Genomic DNA, 11,173 nt, shown 5'->3' on the forward strand with positions numbered 1-11,173 from the left:
CTTCCTGCATTCCCAGAGATTGTCAAGGCGTGAATGTTTGTTTTGGCCCATAGGATGTCCTGCAAACATGTCCTGGGACAAGCTGACCCTCTTATCTGAAGAAGTGCCAAGCACTTCCTCAGTATCATAGCAAGTCCTGGGCCACCAGGGAACAGGCATGCAGGAACTGGGTGGGACAGTCCAGAGGGGATGCTGACCAGCCCTGTCCATCCTCCTACCTCCCACATGCCAGGTCGGCCTTGACACCCACTGGAGACACTCCACGGCCATGACAAAACAACACAGATATTGAAGGATCAGATACACAGTGAAACCAACTGCCAGGTCTTTTGAATGTCACTTTCTACGGAGAGTTGGCAGTACAATTAAGCTCATTATTTTTGGGACAAGGTAATTCTCCTGGCTTATCTGGGTCAGTCCTAAATGCAGTCACATGCAGTCATATAATAGGCAAAGAGAATGCACACACACACACACACACACACACACACACACACACACACACACACACACACACAGATGCAGTCTGACAGCAGAGACAACAGCCAAGGAATGCCAGAATCCAGAAGCCAGGAATCAACCTTTCCACAGGCTCCGAGGGAGTGCACCAACACTTGGTTTTCACCCCACTGATACCTGATTTCTGGCCTTCAGAAGAGAGAACAAGTAACTGCCTTCAGTCACCTGGGAGGTGTTGACAGCAGCCTCCAGAAGCTGGTTCAGAGGCATCGTCTGGCCCCTCAGCACAAGCAGATCCCAACTCTCCCCCATTGACTGGCACTGAGGACGTCCACAAGGCCAGTTCTAAATGCCAGCGCGTGGTGAAGAATTGGGCCTGGTTGGCCTAAGTTGAGATTTGAGTGACCCTCACACAACTGGGAAAGTACGGTGAGCCATGATGACTTGCATTGCTGTGAGGATATATTTTGGCAATCACGTCAAGGCCTGTGGTCACGCCGCAGGCTCATGGGAAGCCAGGAAGCGGTCGCTCAAACTATTCAATCAGGAAGTGGAAGGGGGGGTGCGGCGGTCGTTGCTGGGAATTTTTGTTTTGTTTTTGCCATTTTTCATCATTGGTGATCAAATCCAGGGCCTTCCTTTTGTTAAGACAAGTACTCCACTAGTGAGCTCTACCGTTCAGCCCGGGAAGGCTAGTTTTGTTCTCCTTTGTTCTGTTGTTTTGGTTTTTTTTTTTAACACAGGGTATTGTAATGAAGCCCAGGCACGCAACACCACATCCTGCTGGAAGGTTGTTTTAAAGACAAAGAATCCCAGGAAGGGTGTGCAGGGAGGCCACTGGACCGACACCAGGAGAGTTCACAAGCCACTGGGACCTCGAGAATGGCAGGTCTCCACCTTTGTCAGTTTTGATTTTGCCTGAACTTGGTTGTCTCTGGTTCTCAGCCAGCATGGTGGAAAGCAGACCCAAGTCCAGCTCCTAGATGCCAACGTGACCAGTTGGGTCACTGGAATCCTGTCAGAAGAGAATACAGAGAGCTGAGGAGAAGGCGTGTGCACTGTGCATGGGAATGCAAACGGTTCAGCTGTTGTGGAAGAGACTGGGGCTTACTCAAAATGAGGAAGGATCCGACAGCGCCAGCCGGAGCTCACCTGAAGTCTCGATCCATGATATTATGGCAGACTCTAGAGTCATCTAAGAGGCAAGGATAGGAGGAAAGGAAGCGGAGGTTGTATATAATGGGCACAGCTGGAGAGATGGCTCAGTGGTTAAGAGCACTGACTGCTCTTCCAGAGGTCCTGAGTTCAATTCCCAGCAACCACATGGTGGCTCACAGCCATCTGTAATGGGATCCGATGCCCTCGTCTGGTGTCTCTGAAGACAGTGACAGTGTACTTATATGTAAAAAATAAATAAATAAATCCTTTAATGGGCACAGGTTTCGAGCTCTATTTGAAGAAGATTTCTAGAGACCAGGCAATGTGGACGCACAACCCCGAAAGGCATGTAGGGCATTCATAGATAGCTGTGTGATGCAGAGTTTTAGAACTATGGTAGTTTTTAAAGTTAGTTTTTAGATCGGCATCCAGACTACTCTCTTCACACTATCTCTGTACATGTGTCAATTTGCGTCATTAGACATTGCTTGTCTCCCTCCTTCTGGGCCCCCACCTTCTCCCCTCCAGCTGTTTCCCGTTTTGCCCACTCATGCTCCACTCTACTTGGGCTCCATTACTCCGTGCTCCACCTCTCAAGATATCTCTCTCCGTGTTGTGATTGCTTCTGTAGTTCTCTGAAAACTAACATGCATGCACACACGCACCCATATATGCACGCACACACCCATACATGCACGCACACACATGCACACGGCACACACATACCAGAACATAGCTCTACATCCAGGATCAGCATATGAGAGTGAGCATGGGTATTTGTCTGTGTGCTTATTTCACTTAACACAGTGATTTCCAGCTGCACCCATTTCCTGAAAATGCGATTTCGCCTCTCAGTGGCTGCATAAAATTAGGAAGGATCTTTTACTCTTCTTTTCCCTTAACCCTTTTCTCATTTTCTTCCTTTTTCTACAATTTTACTGCTTATTTTCTTTCTCCACTAACATTTTCTTTATTAGTAGTGGTTTTTCATTAACTTTAATTTTTCTCTTAGTCTACATGTCGGTGCCTTTCTTCGGTACAGCCCAGTGGTAAAGTTGTTTTGTAATTTTGTAAAGTGTATTACTGTGTCTGGTCTATCCTTACTGTGGTTGCTGTTACCAGGGCTTCCTCTGGGGACAGTAGTGGGGATGGAGTTCTCCAGAGAAGCTAGTCACTGAGACCCTCACACACAGAAAAAGACATTATCTATTGAGATATATGCGCAAATCTCAACACAAACATAAGAAACATGGTGTATGTGTGGTGGGGGGATAGCATGACTCCTCCAAAAAGTCAGCTTTTCAGTAACTGAGACTCCAACAATACCAAAATGGATGAAATACTGAACAAAGAATGAATTCAGAATTTATTTACTTATTTATTATTTGTTTGTTTGTTTTGAGACAGAGTTTCTCTGTGTAGCTCAGACTGTCTTGGAACTCACTCTGTAGGCCAGGCTGGCCTTGAAGTCGACCTGCTCCTGAGTGCTGGAACTAAAGTATATGCCAGCATACCCTTAAATACAGTTCCTCATGTTGTGGTGACCCCCAACCATAAGATTATTTTTGTTGCTACTTCATACCTGTAATTTTGCTATTGTTATGAATCACAATGTATATATCTGGTATGCAGGGTATTTGATATACAACCTGTATAAAAGGGTTGTTTGACTCTCTTCAGGGTTGTGATCCACAGGTTGAGAGACTCCACCTTAGATTAACTGGATTTAGCAGACATTACAGAATATTCCATCCAGCAGTGGGAACATACACTTTGCTTTTTTTTCAGCTCCTGAAACTTTTTCCAAAATAGATCATATTTTACAATCTAAAGCAAGTCTTAACAAATACACAATTTAATTACTCTCTTGCATCTGATCAGATCTTAATAAAATCAGAAACCAACAGAAAGAGGTATCATAAAATGTACAAACACATATACTATATAATATGCTTTTTCATGAACATTGCCATGTTTTCTCAAACATGGAAGCCAGAATTACAGTACACACACACAGACACACACACACACAGACACACACACACACAGACACACACACACACGCACACACACACACATCTGAAAGCAGAAGATGCATTAACGGGTGGTGCAACAAGACTAGGTAGAGGAGGAAGGCAGAGTGTGAGAAAGCATTGGGAGAGTAAGTTATGATCAATACATTGTACATGCTGTATGGAAATGTCACAGTGAAAACCACATGACAATCTATATTCATAATTGTAAATTTAAAGACAGAAGAGGAGGAAGAGGAAGAGGAAGAAAAAGAAGAGGAGGAAGAGGAGGAGGTAGGAGGAGAAGGTGGGTAGGAAGAGGGAGAGGAGGAAGAGGAAGGAGGAGGAAGAGGAAGGAGGAAGAGGAAGGAGGAGGAAGAGGAAGAGGAAGGAGGAAGAGGAGGAGGAAGAGGAGGAGGAGGAAGCAGCAGCAGCAGCAGGGTGGGTTACACTACAGTTATCACAGAAAATGAACACCGTTATCAGGCCAGCTGGGCGTGGCTTTTCAGGAAGGTGGTTGATCAGAGCAGCATCCACTTCACAGATGTGCCCTTCAGAGGAAAAGGCTCGGGGTCTTCTGGGTGTGGCAGCGGCGCCCTCTGTATCCTCACAAATGGTCTCCATGCTGCCTGCCTCACAAGTAGCGTTCCTTCCAGAAACCCATTGAAAGGAGGTGCAACCTCACAAGCTGAGATTACTTCCACGTGACTAACAAACACTTCCCAGATAAAGCAATAAGGAAAAGATGGACGGAATGGGCAGAGGCAAGGTCAGCATGGTCGCAAGTCACAGGCTGGAAACAGGTGGGAGCTGCCACTGTAAACCTTCAAGCAGCCCAGGGGCCGCTGGAGACCCTTTCCTTCCAGCTAGAAAAATCAAGGTTTGCTCATCTGCTGCTCACAAAGCATTCTAAAATGCTGGGAGTCAGATCTCTCCGCTAATGAGCCTAACGGAAGGGTATCAGTATTCATTCTCTGCTAGACTTCTGCAGGTGGTGGACAAGAAAGGGCTTCTAGAGAAACTCTGAAGTGTACCGAGCTCATCTGCTGCCTTTGGGGATGATTTCAAAGACAAAAAAGATGTCCCAGGTCCAAGATGTAGCCAAGAGAGAGACCCAGTTGCCCCGCCAGACTATTAGGCATTCCTTTCTGGCTCAAATACATGGGTGCTCCCAGACCAACAGGAGCTGGGAAGACTGTCATGGTGTGACATTTTCCATAGTCTGGGGCCAGAGACCAATAGCTCACTGAGAGACTTGGGGTCCGTGGCACCTGCCGACTCACACTGTGCTCTTCAGACTTCCAGCCCCAGAACCTGCCTAATCGCCCATGGGGAGCCTGTTCCCACCGAACCGTGGGCCCCTGGCCTGTTCCGTGATAATGTTGAGGTGGGGTCAGTCACCACAGAATCTAGGTGTAGGCCTGGGTGGGCCCTATGGAGACAAAGGACCTTGGTTCCTGGAAGAAAAGGCCTAGCACTTGAGTTCAGGAGACCCTGCCAAGAGGAAATCGCCAGCACCGAGGTGGGATGTGGGATGTGCAATCCTCCCAGGGTCCACTGACGAGAGGAGGAAGTTGGCCGCAGTTCGGCCTATTAGCTGAGCAAACAACACGTTTCCCAGGAGGGTGAGGTTCCACTCCTGGATATATGAAGCCATCCGGGCCAGGCGTCAGGAAGAGTGTCTTAGGTCCCAGGAGCATCTTCCGAGTCTCATTCCACCATGAAGCTCACCGCCATCTTTCTAGTGTTCTGCGTGGCTCTGCTCAGCGACTCTGGTGAGTCCCTCGGGGTTTAGCATCTCCTACGGAGGACCTGCCATTGGTACCTGCTCTATCCTGGCCGCTGCTCCAGCGGGTTTTTTACCTTATCGCCCTCATGGTTGTTAATGGTAGCTCTTCTAGCAGACTTGTCTGCAGGGAAACCCAGATGCTCCTCTTCTTATCCTTGGAGGCTTTCCTCTGTGTTTTCCATGACCTTCAAAGCTCCTGCTGTCAGCCCCACCTGAGCCTTCCAGCTGCCTCTCATATACTTACCCACCTCCAGCTTCTTTGCTTCACCCACCAGCCCGATGGCTTATTCAAGGGCCAGCCCTGGATTGACACCACCTATCCCATCTGTTCTCAACCTGGTTAATGCCCCCTCAGTCAGCAAGGCACAGTATGAACGTCCCCAGCTCTAAAAACCTTACCCATTTCCTACGGCTCTCTCTGTAGCCATCTCCTCCCTGGGCCCACTACGTGGCGACCTTTCCTAACTTCTGCTAGCATCTCCCTTGACACAGGGCAGCCACCAATCAGGAAGTAGGTAGGTGGCTGTGAAGTCTCCCTTGAGCGCCCTCCCTGGAGGAGTTGTGTCTTCAGAATCCTTGAGAAGACCTAGGCTCTCTGTTTTGTGTTGGCAGGCATTGCTTTCTTCGTGGATTCACTGGCCAAGCCTGTGGTAGAACCCGTGGCTGCCCTGGCTCCAGCTGCAGAGGCTGTGGCAGGGGCTGTGCCTAGCCTACCATTAAGCCACTTGGCCATCCTGAGGTTCATCCTGGCCAGCCTGGGCATCCCATTGGATCCTCTCATAGAGGGTTCCAGGAAGTGCGTCACCGAGCTGGGCCCTGAGGCTGTAGGAGCTGTGAAGTCACTGCTGGTAACATGGGCATCTTCCTTGCATGGCTATTCCTCCCTGGGTGGGTACCCCTCCCCAGCCACCTTCAACATCGTAGAGAGTCCTTGCTTCCTGATACGCTCCAGCAAGCCATATCCTAACTAAAATTGGAAGAGTCCAAGGAGTTCTTCGAGGTTTACCTTTCACAAGTGGCTGCCAGCAGGCCATGGCATTTGTCCTAGGGCCCCTCCCCATGGGCTTCACAAGGACTCTTCCCCAGAGCCAGCTCCTTCCTATGCCTTCCTGTGTTGAGTAACCTAAGGTGCCCATGGCCTCTCCTCAGCAGTCCTTGGTAGCAGTGAAGGGCATCTCAAGCTTGGCCTCTCTTTTCCAGGGGGCCCTGACGACGTTCGGTTGAGGTGAACCTGGGAAAATTCTGCCTGACAAGATGTTATTCTTCAACAAGAGCTAGAAACCCTCCCGCTCTTGCCTTTCCTCTACCTTAATAAACACATCCAGAGCAGCTCTGCAGTTGATGTCTTCTTGCTTCAAAGCCGATCCCTATAGGAAGCCAGAAAACATCGTGTGTGTGTGTGTGTGTGTGTGTGTGTGTGTGTGTGTGTGTGTGTGTGTGTGTAGAGGGTTGAGGGTTGAGGGTTGGAAAAAGGGGAAACTGGAGCTGCTTAAATCCTTTACACTTAAACATAGGGCTGGAATTTTTCTATTTCTATTATAAAAATCACCAGGGATTTGAATTTTCCAATTTGGGGAGGTGATGAGTTCACAAACTAGAGTAGAGGGAGAGGGAAAAGTCACCTGGATTCAGGCAAGGTTTGTTTCATTTTCAATATGATCGCCAAGGGGTATGGATCTTTGTGGAAGACGCTAGACTGAATAGTCACAAACACACATAGATGACTTGTTTTCCAGCTCTGGTAAAGTGGGCAGGGACACCCTGACATGTCCCTGGATAACTTCTTGTTAACAATAACATGCCCAGACTCTGTAGATTGTCTGAGAACATACCCTATGTTACCACAGAAACACTGTACACTACAGAAGCTCACTGGACTGGGGAGTGGGAGGGCTTGTATCAAATAAGAGAGCCCAGTCTGAGCCAGCGCTGCTACCCTCCTTAAACTGGTGGCTCTCCCCCATGACAGTGGGTAAGAAATGTTTAGAAGAGACTTCAGGATTCAGCTGAAGCCCAGGACCAGCTCTTGTAGATTCCTGAGGAAATGAGACCAGCATAATCCTGGTCTGATTAGGAGGCAGATCCCCAAATCCATTATTTGAGAAGTGAGGAGAGTGCAAAGGGGTGGGTGTATTAGATGCCACCGCATGTCACCCAGTTTCCCCTTCACAGGGTCCCTTCCGTAGCTCACGAGAATTTTGGCAACTGATCACACCTAGCTGAGTTTGCTCCTGGGAACCACCCTCAAAGAACTACGAGGTTACAACTCTGACCCAGAGGAAGTTGATGTGGGTTTATTTCTGTGTCACCAGCTCTCTGGAGTAGGTCATAAAGACTTGGGCTCATGGCTTCAAGAGGGAACAAATCTGAAGGGTCTCCACATCACCAGGATCTTCACACTCCCATGAATCACATAAGGAATTAGTGATTCCATTATTACCCAGCTTCCCCTCCACCTAATACTAATTCCTTAATTTTTCTCACACCACCGAGGATGGCTCCTCATTCACACAGGGGTCATCTCCAGTCTGGCACCTGAAATTTCATCTTTCCCCTTTTCCCTTATGTTTTTCTTTTGTTTGCCTATGAATGTGTGTGTACGCATGCTTGACAGTGCCTAAGGAGACTCTGATCTCTTAGAGCTGGAGTTACTGGGGATTATGGGCTGCCTCACTTGGATCCTGGAACTCAGGTCTTCTGTAAGAGGAGCAAGCATTCTTTTTTTTTTTTTTTTTTTTCTTTTTTTTGAGCTGGGGACCGAACCCAGGGCCTTTGCGCTTCCTAGGCAAGCGCTCTACCACTGAGCTAAATCCCCAACCCCAGGAGCAAGCATTCTTAACCATCTCTCTCTCCAGCTTCCAATTTGTATCTTTCCGAGGCCACACCATCTTCCACCTTTTCCAACAGAATTCCTGCACATAAACCTGCTTCAGAGAACGTATAACAAGACGGGTTCTATTTGTTAAGGAAGGTGTCTCTATTTTAAAAATGGGAGGAGAAGCCCTTGGTCCTGCCAAGGCTGGGCCCTCCAGTGTAGGGGAATGTAAGGGCAGGGAGGCCGGGAAGGGAGGTTGTGGGGGGGACACCCTTATAGAAGAAGGGGGAGGGGGAGGGGATGGGGGCTTATGGATGGGAAACTGGGAAAGGGAATAAAATTTGAAATATAAATAAAAAATATCCAATGGCAGGCTAAAACAGAGACCTACTAAAAAACAAGGAGAAAAAACTAAAAAGTTTTATTTCCTTAAATAAATCGTATTTTGTTAATTTGCCATTGTAACCATTGAGACCACTACCAAAGCCAAATAAATACTTTTTTAAAAAGACAACCCTCTAAAACGTGACATCAATAAGGAGTAAATCTAATTTTGTTTGAGGATAGCCACAATGGCAGTAATCTGTATCACAGATAAACATGGCAGTTTAACTCTACACCCTTCGGAGGAAGAGGGTGCACCCCAAGGACAAGAGCTGCCTAAATGACAATACACTGTTCTTGGCGATGGCATTGCTATCCCTAGGCCATCTGTGGCACATTCTAAGTTAGATGAGTAACTAGGAGCTGGGCATACAGCTCAGTGGTAGACGGCTGACCCAGCATGCACAAGGCGTTGGATCCCAGCACTGCTGGGGGTGGAGGGATCTTTACTTCTTAAAAGAGTCAGTTTAGTGTCATCAAAACCCACGTTGTTCTGGCCAAGTTAAAGGGAGGTACTGACTTAAGACTGTTGATTTTAAGTATAAAAACCTTGTGGTTCAAATGAAAATCGAAGTATAACTATCAACACAACATAGTTAATTTTTCCATTACTGTGATAAAACACCACGACCAAGGCAACCTAGAGAAGGGTTTATTTATTTGGCTTACAGTTCTGAGGGCTTAAATGATGGAGCAGTGAGACACAAGCAGCCAGCATGACAGCTGGAGAAGCTGTGAGCTCACATCTTGAAGGGCCGCACGAGCAGAGAGACTGCGAAGTGGGAATAGCGTGGGTCTTCGAAAGGTCAAAGCCGGTCCCCAGTGGCACACCTCTTCTAACAAGGTCACACCTTCTAAGCCTCCCCAAACGGCTCCACAAACCAGGGACCAAGCTTTCCAATGTCCAAGACCACAGGGAACATTTTCCTTTAAAAACACCATGGACATATTTTATCTTTGGGGGAAATTCTCACTTCTGTCCTCTGAAATCCAGAACTCAGAAATGACAGTGGCTAAAAGCAATCCTTCCTGTATTATACAGTTCTGGCCTCCATATGTAACTACCTACTTTAAGAAGCATAAATCTTTAAATGACTAGTTAAGTACAGCCCTCGTGTAGGAAACATAAAAGACATCAATCTTTCATACCAGATAGGAAATTACCAGTGACTACCAGGACCACCTCAAAGATACACAGGCCATAGATAGGGTTATTTTTGAACGTTAATAGTAACAGCTGAAACCAGCAAACCTTATCCGGCGTGTATATAAATCCATGTTCTTGATCTTGAGCAATAAATTGTGGCAAGGACCTTCCCTTGATGAATAAAGATTTCAGGGGACCAATTACTGGGTGAGTAGGCGGGACTTCCAGGTCGGAGGGGTAGGGCAGAGGAGAAAAGAGATGGGGTTTTTGGACAGATTTTGGGGTACAAGATGTGATGAACTAGAGGCCCCCTGGTTAGATCCCTGGGGGATCTGCCACCAGAGGATTTAATTTAGTATGGCTAATTAGAACGTTAGTAGTTGCACCCAGCAATTGAGTTACCTGTTGATTCTAAACTAAGTTTGTGTTGTTTTCCTTCCCGGGGTGACTCAACTTCCAGAGAAAGGTCGGGTGGCAGGGCACAGAATTTGAATGTGAGTGGCTGATGTGGCAGCAACCAGCCATGGGAACATAGTGAGTCGGAAGGAGAGAATTCGGGAGTTCCAGGCCAGAGAGTCTGTGGAGATGAGAACACCCAGCTGGTGCCATTTTTTAGTATTTTCCCGCAACCATAGATGGCTTAGTAGATAACCTTTCATCAAAGAATGCAGGGAAACCAACTTATTATTCTGAAAGTGGATGAAGGAAATAATGAAGAATGTGCCTTGCCTTTCTGATCCAACACAGAGCAACTGTTTGATGAGGGATACGTTCTCACAAAACATTAAGCAAAGGAATACTACAGGTTAGGGTGTTTGTTTGTTTTAAACAAAAGCTAGATGTAGGATTTAAGACAGGATTGTAGCCTTGACCAGTCTGGGACTCATTTAGACCACGCTGGCTTTGAACTCAGAGACCCACCTGCCTCTGCTTCCCAAATGCCAGGATTAAAGGCTGCTCTACCATGCCTAGCTTAGTTGTAGGAACGTTATCCATGGCTATTAATATCACAGGAAGACAACATTTAGCAGAAGCTAAAACTCTAAAGCTTTTGTTTTTGAAGAATATTAGTATGTTTTCCTTTTGATTTATATTGAAGTGTTGACTGGACCACACGTGTAGTGCCTGGTGACTTAAAGGGACACGTGTTGGATCTCCTGCTAGAACTGGAGTTAACAGCCAGCTGTCAGCTACCAAATTGGTGTTGGGAACAGAATCCAGGTCTTCCAGGAGCAGCCAATGCTCTTAACCATTGAGCTGTCTGTATTTTTAACTGTACTGTTTGTGTATACAGTCAGAAGAGTTCTCCGATGCCAGAAGTGTTGGATGCCCCTAGAGTTACAGTAGGTGACTCGCTTGATGTTAGCGCTGGGAACTGAGTTTGGGTCCTCTGCAAGAGTAGTACATGC

At 47.1% G+C, this 11,173-nt stretch overlaps 1 protein-coding gene across 1 annotated transcript; it reads left to right on the forward strand.

The window, feature by feature from the left end:
- Positions 1-5,349: 5,349 nt before the first annotated feature.
- Scgb3a1 (secretoglobin family 3A member 1) lies at positions 5,350-6,687 on the forward strand. Its single transcript, XM_032914276.1, has 3 exons — positions 5,350-5,404; positions 6,031-6,266; positions 6,619-6,687. Exons 1-3 carry the CDS (start codon positions 5,350-5,352, stop codon positions 6,640-6,642), a joined length of 315 nt encoding a protein of 104 aa, XP_032770167.1. The 3' UTR covers positions 6,643-6,687.
- Positions 6,688-11,173: the final 4,486 nt, after the last annotated feature.

Source organism: Rattus rattus, chromosome 9, assembly GCF_011064425.1.
Source record: "Rattus rattus isolate New Zealand chromosome 9, Rrattus_CSIRO_v1, whole genome shotgun sequence".
Classification (NCBI taxonomy): Eukaryota; Metazoa; Chordata; class Mammalia; order Rodentia; family Muridae; genus Rattus; species Rattus rattus.

Bases quoted from the DNA above. Each gene is read 5' to 3' on its own strand.
- Scgb3a1 (XM_032914276.1), top strand. From the start codon at position 5,350: ATGAAGCTCACCGCCATCTTTCTAGTGTTCTGCGTGGCTCTGCTCAGC. The intron at 5,405-6,030 runs GTGAGTCCCTCG...TTGTGTTGGCAG, and splicing joins GGCTCTGCTCAGCGACTCTG to GCATTGCTTTCTTCGTGGAT. The intron at 6,267-6,618 runs GTAACATGGGCA...TCTCTTTTCCAG, and splicing joins GAGCTGTGAAGTCACTGCTG to GGGGCCCTGACGACGTTCGG.